We start from the raw sequence: 20586 nt of genomic DNA on the forward strand, positions 1-20586 counted from the left end.
AGCTGAGTAATCCTTCAGAAGTTTGCATAATATTCTTTTATCAATTGTGTCCAATGGTGATTAATGTGCTGAAATCAAGTTAAATGTCTTTTGCTTCATGTTTCACTACATTTCTACCAGGCAATGATTATTCTACAAATACAAAAAAGTACAAAAAGATGCACTTCGGTTTCATGTGAGATTGTGTCTCTGAAGTGCATCTCTAAAAGTTATTGATGGTCTGCTCATGTCAAACATGTCTCGATGCATACATCCAACCCTGTATGAATGGTAGATGGAGGCTGTGGACAATTGTTCAGAGAGCAAAACTTGAATGCAGTGAATGGGGAAAGTAAGGGGTCAATGCCCGAGGTAAAGGGACCAGCACACTCCTAATCTGTCCACCTGAGTGCTGAGTTTCATTCAGGAACACAGTAGAGTCATTCGTGTTGATACTTAACGTCCTACGACTCACTTTTCCCCCCTGACTTTTCATTGATTGGAGCTTCTTGGCTCTGTGTGTCTTGCGAGCTACAGGAAATGGGGCTTGGGGTGTAATTAAATGGAGTGATTCGGGCAGCCTTGCTAGGGGATCCTTGGCGGAAATGGACAGCTCCACCCACGTGGATGTCTGACGTACCTGTGGAGACGGTGCTGTGACTCTTAAGTGAGATGTCTGAATCTCCATCTTGTAGGTTACTCCCAGAGGTAGCACTCATCTTCCTGAGTAGCGCAACTCGTTCAACTTCCTCTGAGATCACCCGAGTTCTTTCAACCGTTGGAGAAGTGCTCGAGTTGGTCTTGCTGTTCGAAAAATCTTCTGTCTGGACTGTCGCATCACTTGTCTTGCGTGATGCAAGTAGAATGGTTGGTAGTTTTCCTGGAAGAGCTGGTGACTTTGGCTGTTGCCCGTCAGGAGAAGGCACCAGAGGTAATGCATTGGCTGGCAGAGTGCTTTTCAAGATCTGAGGTACATCTTCATCCCTGATCCTCCTCCATGTAACTCTGTCATTTAGCCTTGATGCAGACCGGTGCCCTTTCTTCTTTGTATCATCTTCGCTCTTTGCTCTTCCACTTGAATCGGATGAAGACGAGCGAAGGGAGGAACGACTGGTCACTCGGCTCAGTATGTTAATGCTTGGTGATGAGGCGTGACGTTTAAAGTTGTCTTTGTCTTGTTGCTGCCTGGGTCCAGACACCCTGGTATGCCCGTTTCGCTCAGCCACCCTGCAGGGGCTTTCAGAGCTAGTTCTCCTGTGTGTACGTCTTGCAGATAGGTCCTTTTCACTGGAGGTCGCTCTGGAGAGGGTTGTCATCTGCTTTTGAACACCGCGGTCTGACCTCTGGACTTGCTGTGTTTGCCTTGGACTTTTTACTTGCACCCTTCTCTGGGTTTGCGCAGTTATCTTAAGTTCCTGACAGCGTGATGAGCAAAGGAAGACAGCTGAAGCTCCAGGAACTGCTCTGTGGGGCGATCCATTCTGAGATCCAGGCATGTTGCGTGCAGAGCCATCCCTTCTCAGCACAGTTTGTGATTCCTTAATGAAAGTCAGCTGTCTCAAGAATCCATTGCGTTCAGAATCACCACTACTTGAATGGACAGAAGTCATCCTGACTAGTCCAAAACGATTGGCAGGGGGGACCCTTTTTCCGTTGACCTGATTGGTTTGTCTGGTGGTTGTTTGGTTAGTTACCAGTGGTGACAGAGCTCTGGGTCTTACTGAATTTTGCATAAAAGGGATTCGGACAGGTGACTTTTGAGTTTTAGGGGGTGGGGACTTTTCATTTTTATTCACAAAGGGAGAGCGTCCTTTTCTTTCTGGGGGACTACTAGCTGGCGGACTACTAGGTGGTGAGGCATTCTTTTTCTGGATGGATTTATTTGTCTGAGTCGGGGATGTTATCTTCTTCTGCGACTGTTTGGATGGTGTAGAGCTTTGCGATGATCCAGAGGATGAACTTTTTGGTAGCCTTGGAGGTGGAGTAGAGCTCCTCTTTGGCAAAGACAGTTCAATGTCCTGCGGGTGACCTAATCGGTGAAGGCTCTTTGATCTGTGCTGAGCCAGGTTTGGATTCTTTGGAGCATCTGTCTTGGTTGGTACCTTTCTGGGAGCAGGTATTTGTGATGGAGCTGTCTCTTTTTTCGGCGTATAGATCACTGTCCTGCCTCTAAAAACCATTGGTAAATTTGGAACTGGCTTGCGCTGTGCAAAGTCTAGAGGTTTATTTGCCTTTTTGTCTTTAGCAAACTTCCTTTCTTTAGGTGTAAAGCTGGATGTTGACATGAATGACATGACTGATTCAGTCTCTTCAGAGGATGGGTCCTGAGACTTTGATGCCTGCAGTCCAGTGACAACACAATTAGCACCTTCTTCTATGGCTCTCCATTCAACACTATTGAGGTCTGAATCTTTATCCCATGCTGTGTCATCACTATCCATTTCCTCATTCCACCCATCAGAGGCCTTTTGTTTTTGAGTATTTTCTGCTTTCTTCTTTCTTGCAGCAAGCTTCCTTCTCTGCTTGGGCATGGCAGATGTTATGCATTTCTGAAGGAGGTCATCCTCCGAATCCATGCTGACAGAGCTTGGTGAGCTTGGCTCTTCATATTGGCTGTGAATGTTCATAAACTTAGTTTGTTTCATCATATTCAGTGTTTTGTTGTGTCTGTTTTTGTACCAAATTTGCTGGGCTCTTGATTGATGAGCCTCAAACTCTGCATCACTCAGTGAACTAAGTGAGGAGCTGAGTGAGTAACATGCCAGGGATTCATCCTTCATTAGATTCTGTTTTATCCTGTGAAGTCCTCTGGGCATTGCTTGTGAATTATCAATTTTGCCAATATTTATCATGCTCCGGGAAAGAGTATTTCTATTTGCTTCCCTGATCTGTTTTCTACTTGTTCGTTTCATTACATCATTTTTGTCAGCAGAGAAGCTGTTACTGTCCTCTGAAGAATGTGTCGTTTGTCGGTAGACCGTTTTACCTTTTTGTGATCCCACATTAAGATTACTTTCTGTGTTTTGCTTAATAACGGGCAGATCCAGTTTCCTGACTGGCACTTGACCTTGCCTCTTCTTTTGTTGGTTAGGAGACTGATCACGATTTCTTTGCTTTGCCACTCTATCGGCTACCTCTTTGCTCTGCATAAGCACCCTCTGAGTGGGAATGATATGTTTGGTTGTTCGGTTCATTTGTATCTCAGGTGGGTAGTTTATTCTGTTGGGTTTATGGAAGTGTGAGAATATCCTCAAGTCTTCTATCCTCTTTGCCTCATCGTTGAGCAATTCCTGTTTGTTCATACCTTTTGCTGTGCAGTCTTTATCCCCCCTCTCCTTCACTGGATACTGAAGTGTTTCGTCACTTAGCGATGTTGTGCTGGAGAAGTTAACTGGTGTACCTTCTGCAGAATCAGTGAGGGATGAATCATCAAATTTAAAGTCCTTTTGTGGAATGACAATTCTCCTCCCAGGACACATCTGGGATTTGCCATTTGGAAGCATCATGTACATTGGTAGATGTATCTGTTTTCGGATCTGGGAATTGAGAATATGAGGAGGGATGGTTGTCATCAGGGAAGGTCTTACTTTTCGGAACTTGGAGGGCATTGCTGAGTTGATGCATTCCTTTAAGATTTCTATGTCATCGTCAGAATTGCCCTCACTATATCTCTCACAATGGTCGAATCCTTGCTCATCCTCATCAGGGAAAGGAAGATTTCTGTCATTTTGCTGGAGTAGGGGGGTCAATTTTAGCTCCACGTCTTTTTGTATGTAGTGTTCGTGAAGAGGCAGAGCACTTAAGCTTGATGCACAAGAGAAGTTCTCACTGGGCTTTTCCACAGTGAAGTAGATCATAGTGTCCAGGTCAGCAGGAAGGTTAAACCTCTCTTTGGAGTCTGCAATCTCCATGAACGTTCGCAGACTACTTTCCCATTGGCCCGCTATTCCTGTGGCCTGTGTTTCTGGTCCATTTGGTTCAATGCAGCATGGAGTTTTACTTCGACTCGGAGGCATGGTTTGACCTGGGCTGTCGGGAAGATCACTAGGGCTTATTGTTCCATCAATCATCTCACTGCATGGATCACTTTGGATTGAGCTGACAATTGAGGAAGCCTCAAAGCTGCCCAGTGAACTGACTGAGCTACAGCGACTCATAACTAGGGGTGTCTCGTGGATGTAGTTCTCAGATGAGCTGGATGGAGATCTGTCTTCAAGTATGGCTGGTGAAGCTCCTCTAAGGAACACCTTTTCCCTTTTGGCAGGACAGGGAATCTCAATGGGATCGGTCTCTTTGCTGGGGAAGGTTTTTGAGTCAGTCATCAGCAGCTGGCTGTCACTCAGATCCTCCAAGGTTTCATCCTCTTCAGCTCTCTTCACCACTTCTCCGTCCTCTACTTCAATTATTTCTAATGACGAGTCACTCTCTAGCTCATTCTCACTTTGTCCATCCAGCGCGCCATCGCCAGATGAGAGGGAGGACAGTGAACTGCAGCGGGAGAAGCAAATCGGGGTGTTCTCCACTGAGTATTTCTGGACTGTCTCCATCGACCCGATAGTTGGGCTTCTGGTGGATGTCATTGGAGAAAACTTTGTAATACTACCTCCAGTCATCACAGTAGGTACCCATGCTTGCCTCCTCATTGCTTGGGCAGCCTGGACATTGATGGCTGTCTTTGCTACACCAAATTTGGCGACACTCTGAATGAGTGGGACCTGTTGATAAGAAGGAGACAGTTTAATTGAAGTCATGCTGACATCAGAGGAGAGTTTAGTTGATGCACTGACAGGTGTTTGTATAGGTTGATCCTGGTTCTTTTCTGCATCTGTGCTGCTGAGCTCTTGATCTCTCACATCTTTGTTGTCCACATAATCTCTCTCAGGAATATGTTGCTGGTTCGTCTCCATCAGAACAGCAGGTCTTACATTGAGGTAATCTTGATGAGCAACCTTGAGATCAAGCTGATTGGGTCGTTGTTGCATCATAATAGCTCTTGGAGCAGGTCGCATTTGGTCTTTGCTGCCGCAGTAGCCATCACTGGTGCTTCCACTGTTTAGGCTGTCTGTTGATACACTTGTATGGGCAGTTTTGAGGCGCAAGAGAGCGTGGGCTCTACTGAGGCGTTCCCTGTGGGCCAAGCTGCTTGTGTCAGATAGACGGCAGGGGGAGCATGATTTTTCCCGGGCTTCATTGAGTTCATCCAGTCCGCAAGGCCAGTCCGCCAGGTGATCCTCAGAGCTGAGGCTAAAACTGTCCTCAGAGGATGTGTGCATAGTGATGTCCTCCACTAACCTGTCAATCTTGGCTACCGTGTTGGTGATCTTTTTTGCTAGCTTCTCTGCAGCGGCAGATATATCGTCAGCGGGAGCAACTCTCTTCTCGACCATCTGAGGCATGTCTACATCTCTTTCAGGTTCAGTGTCCCTCTTACGTGGTTGGTTTTGAAGGAAGTTAGAGTTGGCAAGAAACATGGACAGCATAGAAAAGCTCCCAGTGTCCAGGCTGTTGGAGACATTTGGGGCCTCGTCATCATCAAAACAACCAGAGTCAGATGCGTAATCCTTCGCCAGACTCTCAATGTGTTGTAGCGGCTTTTTAAGGGTCAGGTGCTTGGGGCTCTGTTTTTCAACAGTATCAAAAGTCTCTGCCAGGTGTTTGGCGTCCAGCTCCGCCTCCAGAGCTTTCTGTTTCCTCATATAGAGTGAGGGCATGCAGGAGCCAGGGGATATCACTGCAGTGTCCTTATATTTTAGGGGTCGATTGGTGAGGAGATTCCTTAAAGCTGCGGCACTTCCCATTGCTATCATTTTGTGCTTTGAGTGGATAAGGTTGCGCAGCATGCTAACTGCCCCAAGGTCCCACAGCAGCTCCTGGTCTTTCGGGCTTCGGGCAGAAAGGTTCCAGAGAGTCCCGCAGGCGTTGCTCACTATGGTCAGGCTGTGGGAGCGCAGGTGCTGCAGCAGAGTGTGGAGGCAGTTGTGGTCCCTGAGGATTTGCCTGTAAAGCAAGTTCAATATATTTCTTAGTTGTGTTAAAACAAAAGAACCAAAAATTATGACAAAAAACATCTTTACTCAAGTTTGACTTACTAGCTTTTCTCGGAGTTAGCAGATGGTATTTGCTTAGTTGTTATCACGTAACCCAAGATTACTGAGGCATTGCTGTGATAACTGAACAAAAACGATCAGCTGATGAAGACCATTAAAAGTATTTGAAAGCTCCAGAAAAAGCTAGCAAGGGGCCCTTGAGTTTTACAGTTTTTTATCAAACAATGTCAATGTAATTTCAGTTTGAGTAGCAGAAACCTACCTGTAGTCTTCCCGTGTGGCGACCAGACTCGACACATTTCGAAGAATTCCTCCACCGCTCTCGATAATGGCGAGCGAGTTGGTTTGACAGCGGTATGTCAGCGTGCTGACCAGGAAGCCCAGAGCACCGTCCACTGAACAGATTGACACTTTGTTGTCGACGCTGTGAGCCGACAGATTCCATAGAGCACTCAGGAGGCTCTTCAAGGTTGACTCCTGGAAAACCAGCAATACAAAAAAAGAGAAGATTCCTTACTAAGAGTGTAAAAGCAATGGAAACATTGTATGGGAGGTTGTGTGCCGGACTATTTCTTGGCTGGGACGAATAACTTCCCAGTCTTCCACTGGTTGCCTAGCAACAACTCAGAGCCGATAATAGTCATGCACATAACCAACATGTTTTTACACTTTTTGTATGGATTCAACCGTTGCAATATAAGATATTACTTGGTGAGCTTCAGAGGTGCTGGTATGTTGATTATTTTACCTTTGGACAAAGACAGGCTAGCTGTCTCCACCTGCTTCTTCAGAGTAAGATAAGCTATTTTCAAGGAAAAAAACTTTTCTGTTTTACAGATCCTCACATAATTCCCTGTGTGTGGGCTGGTTTGTTTTGCGTTACCTTGGTGGCCTGTAGGGCACAGGTCATCAGTGCAGAAACGCAGCCAATGTCTCTGAGGACTGTCTTGCTGCTGATATCGGCCCTCCAGGACAGGTTCCTCAGGATGCTGGAGACCACCTGATGAAGTTCCTCACTGTCAGAGGACAGCTGGGCCACCAGAGCCTGCAGACAGCTCTTCTTTGAGCACAGAGTGGCCTGAAGGGGAAATAGGTGTAGGTCAAACAGACAGACATTGCATAGTTTGTTGAAAAAAGTCATAAAAAATTATACTACACTATATTTAAAAATTCATCGTATAATATGTGGGAAAAAAACATAAAATCATAGTGTAGTATGTCGAAAACAAGTTATATAATGCCCGTAGGAACAATGTCCATTCTTGGTTCAAGGCTCTGGTCTCGCTGACCACATTTCTCTTTTTGGAGAACGCCATGTGAAATAACTTCTCTGACTCTCAAAGTTCTCCGACTACTCTGTCTCTCACCCCGTCTCCCCCGTGTGTATGAATTACTTGAGTCGGGAAGTTTATCAGAATACACATATTTGACTGGCTGAGTATCATCACGTCATGTGATTTACAACGCATATAATTTGCTGCGCAGGTTAAATTAAAAGGGAGAGAAGGGGCGAGAGACCGAGTAGTCAGAGAAGTTATTTCACATGGTCTCCAAAAAGAGGACTGTGGACAGAGAGACCAGAGTCTTTAACCAAGAATGGACAGACTCTTACAGGTTAATTCTTCCCACGGGCAGTTTAAAACCAGTATGTCTCATGTGTTCAGAGACCGTGGCGATTAATAAAAGCAGCAATGTGAAGCGCCACTATGACACAAAGAACAACTTGAGCAAACGCACCCACTCAATATGATCAGAATCCAACAACACATGAATTCACTGTCCAACAATGATGTTGACTGAGAGGAATAGAGCTGAAACAAGTGGTTTCAATAACAACAGATACAGATTTCTCTTTTTAGAAGATAAGAATATGTTATCGTGGCTTTTTTGGGTCACTTCACACCTGAATGAACTGAATTTAAAGCTTCAGTTAAATACATTTTTTCTAAAATGAAGTACTTTATTTTAAGATGCACATTTTTCAAAAGCTTTCTGCATGTAATTTATTCTTAAATGCAACCCTTATTTTGCTTGAAATGAAAGAACATTTATTTATTAGATTATGTATTTATAATTCATCCAGTTCAATTTGAAAACCGACAATAAATATTGTTGAGATATTATTCAATTGAACTTTATTTGATTTGACACTCAGTTGTTGACTACATACAGACGTTAATACTACTGTTGGCTACTTCAATATATATGGCACTAAATCATAGCGCAAGTTAGACATTGTGATGTTCCGGACCTTTACAAGAGGAAATTCTCTCCAAATGGACCTCGGTGAATTTTAATGGAATACCCCAGGTTATAGGTTAAAAAAATCATTCATTTATAGCATAGCATTTTTTTTTTAAGTTATAAAAAAATTTGGTAGATGGAGAAAAAGTCATGAAACCCACAGTATAGTATGTTGAAAAAAGTCATCGTAAAAAAAACACAATAGCACGTCATAAAAATACCATAAAAAGTTGTGTATAATTTCATAAGAAATTGCATGGTATAGTAAAATGAAAAAAGAAACATCATAGTACAGTATGTCATAAAACATTTCAGCTAACAATATGCTAATGCTAACAACAAGGCTAACCGTGACAAAAAGCAATCAATTAGTTTGGGAATAATAAGCAATACGTTTGGTGGAAGAAGTATTTAGATCTTCTAAAGTAAAAGCAGCATTATCACACTTTATAACACAAGTACAACTTCTGCATTGGAGTTTTAACTTAAGTAAAAGTTTAATTGTATTAGCAACTCAAAATGAATAAAAGTAAAAGTACTCATGTGTTGTCCTTGTGAAATGTTTACTTTAAAAGTGTTGCTTTAAAACTGCCGCTGTCGCCAGAGAAATGTAGTGCAGCAAGTACAAATATTCCCCTGTGATATATGGTGGAGTAGAAGTAGAAATTAGCTTAAAATGTTAAGTACAAGTACATCAATATAGTGAACAGTCTTGAATAAATGCATTAAGTTACATTCCACCACTGGTTTTAGGTTACTTTTCTGATATTTTCATACCTTAATTTCCATGCGTGGGATCAATAAAGTTGATTTAATCTACCGTTTGCGCAATGATACATATTTTCACCACAACACTTTGTCCTTGCCCTCGCTCCAGCTGTTAGACATCACAGCCCACTGATCCATGCAGGGCAGTTAAAGCCACCGCAGTGAGTCTGTACCTTGTTGACGACGTCTCCGAAGGTGAGGTTGGTCACAGCCATCCCCGCGTAGCGGCGCAGAGCCATGTTGATGGGGTCGTTCTGCATGCCGTACATGTCGTGGTCCAGGTGGATCAGATCGGCCACGACCTGCAGGCCGCCTGGAAGACAACACACAAACCTCTGAGTGAAATATGTCACTGATGTTTTTTGGGAATAAATGAAAAAACTGGTAAGTGTTTTAAACGTACCTAATTCATTCATGGCGCATCGGTACTCCTCTTCAAAGGAAAGCTTCATGACGGCGCACATGGCCTGACAGATCTGAGGGTCCACAGGTTCAGGGATGTCTGCGGAGAAGAAAAACAAGAATAGAGGGTTTTGGGGAGTTAATTTACAATAAATCTGCAGAATGAGGAAAAAGATATGTGCCTTCATGTACAATACAAGCTGAGTACTTAACATTTTTTATGCAAAGATGAGAATTTGACAGTGATAGAACATTTGCTTAAAATGTTGAAAGAGTAAACCACAGTGTTTACACGTAAAAGTACAAAATAATCAAAGTATACTAAAATATGCAGAATGGCCCATTTCATGAAAAATGCACAATTACATTATTGATGCATAAATAGGTAAGCATGTGGCAGCTGGTGAAGGTGGACCTAATTTCAACAATGATATACTGTATAATAATTTTAAAGTTGATTGTATATTTTGTATTAATCAGAATCTGTATCGTAACTATGCTGTCAGACAGATGTAGTGCAGTGAATAAGAGGAATATTTGACATCCGAGATGTAGAGGAGTAGAAGTATCTAAGAGGTTTAAACATAACTCACCGGTAGATTTTGAGTTCTCTGTGTTTAGAGGACTATTACTCACCGGTGGTTTTGGTCCCCCCAGGTGACGGCGTCCCTGCGTGGCTCTCGATCCAGTCCCAGCCGCTGTCACAGTAGGTCCGGACCTGCTCCAGCATGTGCAGCACCCTCATCTCCCGGCGGGACTGGCCCTCGTCCTGCTGGGAGTAAATGATGTTGTGGAGGGCGGCGCTGGCTCTGGATTTGGCCTCTTTGCTGCAGCCCGTCGGCACACCGGCTGCGGCCGTCTCCCCGCCTCCGCCCCCGACCGTAGCTTCGTGCAGGATCTGGACCAGCAGGGGGACGCAGCCGGACTTCCTCATGGCGATGCAGCTGTCCTGAGAGTTGGACAGGGCCAGCAGAGTCCGAGACATCTCCTCTTTATCTCTGTTAGCAAGCATGGAGAGCAGCCAGAACACCATCTCCACCTGACGGGAGGGGGAGGGCGACTTTAATCAATATCGTTATTATCATTAGTGGCAGTATTAATGAAGAAAATGGCAGTATTATAGGACCTTTCTGGTGGTTTTGAACGTTATAGCTTTTTAGGGTTCATTGTTTTCAAAATGATCCTGCAGTTTTTATACGGTTTTACTTCGAGGCACATTTATATAAAACAATATTTATATAGTATTCGGAGTAAAAAAGTTGTAGTTTGATAAAATCTAGGTTATTTTGTTTCTTATTTATTCTGGGTAAAGTTATTACTTAAAAAAACTTGCAGCAACTGTGTTTCTAACCATTGCTTTAGATTTAATAAAGAAGTTATTGTAATAAAACAATTAAGAGTGAGAAGTTTTTCATTCACATCTGAGTGAGTATTAGCTATGATGATGATGATGATGATGATGATGATGATGATGATGATGATGATTACACTGAGTGAGAACTGGTGGAATGTAACCTAGTACATTGACCCAAGTAATTGTACTTTACTACCAATAGTTTATACAAGTACAGCTGAAACAATCAGTCGATTAATCAATCATTTTATCGACATGTTAACAATAGTAATATATTAGTAATAATGTTGAGGTCAGGACTGTTGGGAGACTAAACAAACATTGTGAAGGTGTCACTTTGGGCTCTGGGTAACTGTAACGGCATTCGTCACTATTCTTATAAACCAAACACTCAATTAATGGAGAAAATAATCAGCAGATTGATCCATAATGAAAATAATCAACAGTTAATAATCAAAATGATCTCCACCTTAAACTACAACAGTAAAATCCTGCTTTTACATGAATGCATGAGTAATCATAATCTAATTATGTAATACATAACAGATGTATGTAATGTGATCATATGTTGAATTCTACCCTGTGGACGGTCGTGGCGTCTCTATTAACCCTCTGATATTATGTGGGTCGTGATGTGTTACCTTGCTGCCTCCGTCTGTAGAAGCTTCCGTTCCTGCTGCTGCGGATGATGACGCGTTGTTATCTGGTTCTCCAGCAGGGGGCTTCTCAGCGCCACACAGCTGCACACACACACACACACACACACACACACACACACACACACACACACACACACACACACACACACACACACACACACACACACACACACACACACACACACACACACACACACACACACACACACACACACACACACACACACACACACACACACACAAAGAGAGAAGAAGAAGACATGAGGATGAGGTGGGGAAACTGAGCAAACTATTTGAGCCGAGTAGCCGATTGTCAGAGATGATCCAGTCATATCAGAAGTACATACCTACTGTATATATCTATCACATGATTTAAAAAAATGCTGACTGAGCAATTCAATTCGATTTGGCTTACATAGTTGACGTTTTCCTGTTTTATTTCCATGTAAAAACATAGGAGTGTGTTGCAGTTTAATGGTGTATTAATGTTATTGTTATTATTGTTATTGTTATAGTCACTGCAGCAGGTGTGGTCCATTCTGGGCCGGATGCCAGAGAAGAGAAAGGAAAACAACTCTGACCTATTTCTGCCTTCAGTGTGTTTTTAGGCCAACGGCTGAAGAATGTTTTATTACAGAAGTCTCGCATAGCCAGACCTGTGTCCACAGCGCTGTGGACACAGGTCTGGCTCCACGCGTTATCATTCTGGTAAATGGGAACCAAAACGCTCTGGCTCATTTGTATTTCTTCAAACCAATCATGGTCGTCTTGGCTGGATCTAAGCACAGGATGCAGCGACGGGACCCTCATGAAATACAGAGCAGAAGGGAAGGAAATGGGAGATACGCAGCAGGGACAGACACTTCTGACTGACTCTTATGTCTACAGACTTGTGTGCAGGTAGATAAAGACTTCCAACTAACCTGGGAGTCTCACACATGCCTTTTCAATTCCAGGCGAGATTTCATATGAGCTTTATTCAACAGTCTTTCTCTTTGCCACTCTCTCATACAGCTCCGACTGGTGAAGAACCCGGGCAACAGTTGCTGTATGTACAGTCTCTCCCATCTGAGCCACTGAAGCTTTGAACTCCTTCAGAGTGGTCCGAGGTGTCTTGGTGTTCTCCCTCATCAGTCCTCTTCTTGCCCGGTCACTCAGTGTGTGAGGACGGCCGGCTCTAGGAGACTCCTTCCATGTCTTCATGATGGACTGAACTGAACTCTGTGGGATGTCCAGTGAGTTGGAAATCTTTTTGTAGCATCTCCTGACTTGTACTTTTCAATGATCTTTTCTCTGAGTTGCTTGGAGTGTTATTTTGTCTTCATGTTGCAATTGTAGCAGGAATACTGATGAACCAGAGACTGGACCTCCCAGACACACGTGTGTTTATACTACAATCACATGACACATCAACTGCACTCAGGTCTTCTCCATTTCACTAACTGTGACACTGCTGGCATCAACGAGCTGGACCTCTGTTGAATTAGGTCAGTCACTTTAAGGGGGTGAATAATTATGCAAACACTTATATTACACTGTATATTTTTAATTCATTTACATTATTTTGTAAAAATCTGTTTTCACTTTGACATGAAAGAAGTTTTTTGCAAATTCTTGTCAAAAAAGCCAAATTATACTGACCATGACTTCATGTATAAAAGGGGAAAAGATCCAAGGGGGGTGAATACTTATTATGGACGTTGTACAATTAAGACACACAAGTTTCAAGCTGCCAGAGGTTTTGTTTGTTTGTTTTTTAACTTTTTGCTTTTTATCTTATTACTTATTTGGGTTTTACTTTTAATAATTTCAATTTGGAGTGATAAATGATGAGTGTTGTTGTCGAGGAAGGTTTCTACATCTTTTATGAGAAATTAATTAGTTTAAGAAGTCTTATTTTTTTGTTTGAAAGTTTCATAAACCAAACGCCTTGGACATTTTTTGACACATGTATGGCACTTTATGTATTTAAAGTGCTGATTGGTTATTCATTTTTGCTGTTTTTTTCTGATGTCATGATTTTAATTATTGCTTTTGTTTTTTGATTCTGAATTGATAAAATCTCTGGTTATTTTTGGTGAGATGTCTTTGTATGATTATTATTTAGGTTTTAAAACACAGTTTAAATAATTATAAAAATACTTATTATTATTATTGTCTTTGTTTTGTAACCTTTGATGCTCTCACTAAGCGAAATAAGTCAAACTCCAGATTTTTCATTTTTATGAGTCAATCGTATCAGATGGAAATATTTGATACGTCTGCTGCTTTATCAAAGAATTTAACACAAACACTGTAAAAACCTTCATTTCACCGCCTGCTAATCCTCACACACACATGCACACAAACACACACACGCGCGCACACACACACCCTGAGGCGTTGCCATGGTGACAGGATGGCGAGAGGGGGGATGAAAGCTTTGATTCAACTCTCTGAGCTTCATTTGGATTCACAGATTGAAATCCTCAGTGTGTGTGTGTGTGTGTGTGTGTTTTAACAAAGGAAATCAGAATATTTCTTTCTCTGCGTTTGTGACTGCATCTGTGGCTCTGATCCAAACCTCCTCCATTAAAACAACCAGCTGCACACATGACCACAAAATGGACGCCAGCGAGACGAGAGGAGACACGACCACTTCTCTTCATCTGCTTTTCCCCGATTCCTCCATCAGCAGCAGCAGAGACACATATCTGCTACGTCTGCTTTCTACAGCTGCAGGACAGATGCACCAGCAACGATCAATGATGACTGATAAATATTTATGATTGGTATTCATTTTCATATTTCCTTATTCTGTATGTCTGCTATTGCCATTACTTGTACTTTATTTGTATATTCTATGTATGTACACTGAGAGCAACGTGAAAGGCGGAGTCAGATTCCTTGTATGCGTACACGGCCAATAAAGCTGATTCTGATCCTTACACCTGTACTTCATATCTTTTAGTCCATGATGTATATCTTAGCGTATACATATCTACCTCTTACTCCTTGTCACTATACTCTGCATATTACTCTACACTTAATCGCTTTTTCCTCCATTGAAGTGGAATCGTCCAATAAGATTCTTCTTAAGTGATGTTCACAGTCGATACATCCTCATGATGTTGGAGATCCTGTGATCCACCAGCAGGACAAAATGTACAAATAACACCTAAATAACACACAGATGTTGTTTTTCAATACAAACTTTACATTTGTGGCTCCACTCCTGAGCTGTGTGCAAAAAAAATCCCTGTTTATGATATATTGTGCTACATTTACTGTAAATGAATGTGCACTACTTTCTGCTAACATCACAAGTGTCTGACATCTCATTCACTGTCGACTGTTTACAGGACGCACTGCATGAATGACTCAGATTACAGCTCTGGTCATCAAAATCCTCCCAAAGGAGGTCGACATTCAGATGGATTCGGTCAGAAAGTGTACTATGAATGTGTGAATGAATTCATGAATCATTGTATTAACCAGTTTGGTGGTTTGCATGACACATCCTTCATTGGATTATTTACATTAATAAACAACAGCATCTAACAGCTATAATCAATTGACCTCATAAAAATATCAACAGCCTAATTATAATGCCCCAGCAGATCATTTAAACAAATAGAAATGTGCACATAATGTACATAATCACAAATCAACATTAATGCGTGATTCATCTGAGCAAATCATGTCTGATTGAACGCAAAATACATAAAGAATATATTGTCTGTATTCCACATGAAGTAGGAGGCTTTTATCTAATAACAGTAATAATAAAATAATAATAATAATAGTACTATTACCACTATTATTTTGTTATTGATCTTTTTTCTGCTGCTCGTTTTTTTAAAGTTAGTTTATTGTTTTATTTTGCTTCATGTATCATTTACTGCCTGTGAAGCACTTTAATTCATTTGTCTTAAAAGGGCTATATATATGTATTATTTACTTATTTTTCTCCGCCTATAAATATTTTCAGGAAATACAAAGAGATCCTTCCTCGATTCTGATCTAATTTGAATCTGTTTGTCACTAACCATGAAACAAAGGAGAGAAGGGACTTAAATGAGCGCACTAGTTTGATTCTGGGTGCTGAAACCGCCTAAAAGCTTTTTCTACAGGTCTATTTTGGGCCAGTTCTGACCCAGTCTCTTCTTTCGTTTCCCTTTTCTTAACTTAAAACTTGCACGCTGGAGTTTGGGTCTGTTTTCCACGCTTATAATACCTTCAAATAGAAATAGTGCCAATGAAAATCTGTCTCCAGTGAGTTGTGCGAATCATCCAGATTGACAGGTCTCTGAAAGAATTGATGCTCTTGAATATTTTAAATGTTCTTTCAACACTGTGAGCAGTTCAAACCAAACTGTGCAATCTGGATGAACTGAGCCTGTAAGAATAAAATAGTGTCGGCTCGTCTCTTTGACGTTTCCATCCCTCTGCTGCCTCGTTGGTATTCTCACAGGGAAGCAGAGCAGCAGAAAGGACGAACCGCCTCGCTCTCTTTATCTCAGACACTCTCGCTCCGTGCCAACCCTGCAGCCTGGCAACAGCCAATCACAGCTCAGCTCTGAGACCTGGTTTCTCTGCTTAGCGACGAGCCGAGGTGGAGCGCGACAGAGCAAGGAGGAGGGGGAGCGAGGAATGGAGGGGGAGGAGGAGGTGGAGGAAGAGGAGGAGGAGGGGGAGCGGGGGATGGAGGGGGAAGAGGAGGGGGAGGAGGAGGAGGTGGAGGAAGAGGAGGGGGAGGGGGAGGGGGAGCGGGGGATGGAGGGGGAAGAGGGTCGTCTACATGTTTAATCATGTTCTTCAGGTTCTTCTGAACCAGAACCTTCATGTGAAGAACATACGAGATAATACAAGTACAAATTACAGTTTGAGAGCTATTATGGGTTAATATTGAATTATTTAGTTTTTTACAGCCGCTGGACGAACAACTATGTTAATATTGATTATTATTATCTCTATAATATTACAGTGTACTGTTACAAAAGTCAAAGAAAGCCTTCCTTGAAAAATTATTAAAAATACTTTATATTATTACCAATGAATTTTCTATTGATAACTTAATCAAATAATTGTTCTTTACAAAGTCCAAGCCAATATATTCAACTTTTATTTCAGACTCATGAGTCCATATAAAATCACGCAAGTAGTTTATTATTATTGTCTGCATGTTAAATCAAAAGTTCTATTCTTGATCTATTTCATTCCAACTGTTGTTCATTATTCATGGCTTTGTATTGTATTGTGTTTCAGTGTAAGAAGTACTTTGATCTTTTAGTAAAATAGGTCTACCACGGTGTAGAACTTCTCTTTTACAAGTCCTGCATTTAAAATGTCACTTCAGTACAAAAGCATCAGTATCAAAATATACTTAATTAAAGTCCAAAAAGTAATAGTAACAGTCATGCAGAATGGTCCATTTCTGAATAATATCATATTATTGGATTATAATTATTGAGGCACTCTTGTGTTCATCGCTTTAATGTTGCAACTGCAAAAAACTCATTTTAATGACTTTATATAAGTCATTATTCAAGGGTAGCTTACATCATTTATTAGTCAAATTATATTTTGTATAAGTAATCTGTAAAGTTATCAGATAATATAGTGGAGTAAAAGTGTAGATGTTTGTTTATTTTCCAGGTCAAGAAAATCTCAAAAACAGGTATTGTTTTCAAACTTTTTAAACTTTTTCAATTAAAGTTTTCAATTAATAATTTGTTTAACGTTGTTTCTTACTGTAAAGCTTTTTGTGACTGGGTTATAAAAGTGCGATTTGGTATAAGTACTTTAAATTTGTATTATTCATTTATTATTCCTTTTATAAAGTAAATGTTCTCACCATTAAAATGATTTGAAACTGTAAAAAGATGTTTTTCATAATTTGGTTTTGTATGTCAAAGGTCACATTGAGTTCAACCTGCTAAATAATGAATGAGCACAGCCGAGATAATTCATAATTCAAGAAGTCAGACTTCGCCCCACTGTTTCAGTTGCTTCACCTCTTATTTGACAGATCTGAAAAAGTTGAACTGTCCCAGATTAACAAGTGATAATTTGACCAGAGGAAATAAACATCATATTTTGTGAATTTCAGTCGCTTGACTGAATCTGTTTCAGCTGATTAGCATCAACTATTTATCAGGTGAAAGAAATCTGTTATTGCAGCTTTTACCAACATGTTTTAACCTTTTCTTCATTAAATGTCAATTATGTTTAAAGAGATTCATTACAATATGTATCCAGTATAACATTACTTGTACAACATTTATTCCTGACCTTTAGAGCCTTAAGCTTGTAGTTTTATAGTTGTATATGATAATATAAAAACTATGATCGCTCAGTGAAACCCTGAAAAAAAAAACCTAAAAACAAACTTTAACCAATTCATATTAAAACTCAACCTAAAACGGCTGCTAACCCTTGAACGAAGTGATGAGTAGCAGTTTTTTTTATTTTTAAAGCAGAAACACCCAGAAAGAAACAACCCAAATTCCTGCACTCATCAGCCAATGAGAAGCTGAGCTGTCGAAGTGAAATATGGAGACAAACTGGTCGAACCAGAAACATGTTCAGCTGAATGACAGAATGCCGGCCGTCCCTTTCAACCGCAGAGAGAGACAGACGGAGATTACAGCCACAACAACCCAGGCTGAGGACACTAAATCTGGATTTTTGGTCTTGTTGTGTTTTACACTGAAGAATCTGACAGAAACATGGAGACTGAAGCGGCTGTAAGTATCTGACTGAGATGCTCTGCTTGATCCAGATTATCAAAAAAACTTGAAACGAGCCTGAGCATGTACTGAGAGGTGTAGAGAGTTCCGAGTAGGTGTAACTTTAATCCCGAGTGTACAAAACAAATCGTGTGACAGTTGCAATGTTATAACAATGTTTAAGTCATTATACAGATGATCTACGGCTCCAGCTTTAAGAAAGATTTCCGCCTTGTCTCCGTTTCATATGAATAAATTATAAGAATTTCTATTGGGGTTTGGACTGTTAGTCGGACGAGTCGTTTAAAAATGTGGCATTGCATTGTGGGAATTCTGCTGTTTACATTTGATGAACTGAACAGGATTAATCTGCAGTCATGCTAGCAGCTCTGTGAGGCTGCACTTACACACAATAGAGCTTTGAGCCAAATGCTAACATGTTAACATGCTCGCAATAACAAGTCTAACATGTTGACCCTTATTTGAGCATAAATCATTTAACTTACTTAAATTGGTAGTGTAAGGGGCGAGAGCTCGTCAAAGACAATTTAAGTAGAAAATCTGAATGTTATTATTATCTTGCACGAACATTGTTGCTGTCTATTTGAGCCCTATCTTACGTCAAATAACTTGTTTTTAATCATCATAATAAATCTAGCATGAGTAAAATATAAAATATTTGCCTCTGAGATGTCGTGGAGTAGAAGTATAGAGACAAATAGATATACTCAGTATAAGTACCTCAAAAATTGTACTTTAGCAGAGTACTTGAGTAAATGTACTTAGTTACTTCCCACCTACCTTCCTGAATTGTAGTAAGGTGGAAGTATAAAGTATCATCGAATTTGAAAGGAAGTAACTGAAAATCACGATCTATAACTCTCCAACCGAACTTTCTCCCACTGCCCAATGTTACTTTGTTCTATTTAAATGCTTGTGATATGCAGTTACGTGTTCAACTGTAATCCAACAATTTTAACAGCCAAACTAATCTCCAATGTGCCTTAATAATGTGGATTAAACTGCTCACGATTTTTGGTGTAATACGATTTATGCAGATCTCTGTTACATTTATAATACATTTATTTTTGTTTTACATTTTTACATTACACGTTCCAACTAGCCTAAAAGAAAGAACTGGTTTATCTCATTAAGTAACCTGCTTCATGGTCAAGGTCAGAGGTCACCACTCTCTAACAACAGAGTCAGCAAATAGCATTGATGATTATGAATGGAAGATCATTTCTAGACAAACCATTTCACAGTGAACAATCATTGCGTGTTACTAAATCTCCTTTCTTCCACATGTATCTGATAACACAGGGACTCTCTGAACTGTCCAACAATACAAACAAACAAAGTTGTCTTGTTGAGGAACCTTCACAGGACCAGAAACTGCCTGAAATACATATCCAAGAGGATGAGGCAACTAATGACTGTGAACCAGAAGATCAAACAGACAGAAACATGAGGACGACAGACCTTCTAAAGGCAAGTCACAGGGTTACAAGCTACATAAAAGAGGACTTTAGCCAGTTGAAGGAAGAAGTGTTGAAGGTGTTCAAGGAGAGAGACACAAGCCCATCAAGGCAGGCAGACAATAAACCTGCCACCAGCACGCTCAACCTCCTGAAAGAGGACCTCAGCCAGCTTAAAGAAGATGTGGCCAGCATCTTCAGCTCGTCCAAACAAACAAAGTCCGTCGATCCTAAAACCAGCCAGTCAGCAGAGAATACGATCAACCGCCTGAGTTTTCTAGACGACTTGTCTAACGTCTTCAGAATCCGTCTTTCAAAGGAGAGAGACAACAGGAATGCCACTGCGCAGCCAGGCTCATCCAACACCTTCAAGATGAACGCTAAAAGGACGGATGAACCCTTTATACAGACTCTGTTTAGAAGAGACCAAAATATTTCCCAAAAGGCAGAGAACATTCAGGAAGTTGAAAAGACATCTTCAGAGACGAGTGATGAGCAAATGGACGCTGGTTTTAAAGGAAACCTCTCGGAGCAGAACGAAGAGACGGTCGATACCCAGAAAATCCACGACAACATGAAAGACAGAACGAAGGAAGAGGAGGACAGTGGAGTGGATATAACTGTCTCTGGTGAGACAACGACAAGTCATTCTGAAACACAACAAACTCATGGGACAATTGCTACATCACAGGCAGGTAGGCTCCATCTTTTTCACTGTTAACCTACAACTGTTAAACTTTAAACCTTTGAATCCCGATTATCAACATTAATATTAGTTCGGCCTTTGTAAAAATCGGAGTTCATGAGGACATTTTTTCGTAAATCAAACAAGTGATTATAAAGAAAGGATGACAATAAGAGTCAGGTCTTGGGTGAAGCACATACATACAAATACAAAAATAGTCTGACGTAGCCAGTTCCGACACCTGAAAAATGAATGAATAA

At 41.0% G+C, this 20586-nt stretch overlaps 1 protein-coding gene across 1 annotated transcript in view; it reads right to left on the reverse strand.

Annotated features, from left to right (window-relative positions):
- Positions 1-443: 443 nt before the first annotated feature.
- apc2 (APC regulator of WNT signaling pathway 2) overlaps positions 444-20586 on the reverse strand; it is a gene marked incomplete at its 3' end in the record, with an annotated part of 29909 nt that continues 9766 nt past the window's right edge. Inside the window, exons 7-13 of the mRNA XM_079267727.1 lie at positions 11436-11534; positions 10077-10479; positions 9442-9540; positions 9212-9351; positions 6910-7104; positions 6289-6503; positions 444-5976 (exon numbers count right to left, since the gene is read on the reverse strand). Coding sequence (XP_079123853.1) covers positions 444-5976; positions 6289-6503; positions 6910-7104; positions 9212-9351; positions 9442-9540; positions 10077-10479; positions 11436-11534 — 6684 coding nt within the window. The remainder of the gene's footprint in view (positions 5977-6288; positions 6504-6909; positions 7105-9211; positions 9352-9441; positions 9541-10076; positions 10480-11435; positions 11535-20586) is intronic.

The sequence above is a fragment of the Melanostigma gelatinosum genome (assembly GCF_949748355.1).
Source record: "Melanostigma gelatinosum genome assembly, chromosome: 4".
Taxonomy (NCBI): domain Eukaryota; kingdom Metazoa; phylum Chordata; class Actinopteri; order Perciformes; family Zoarcidae; genus Melanostigma; species Melanostigma gelatinosum.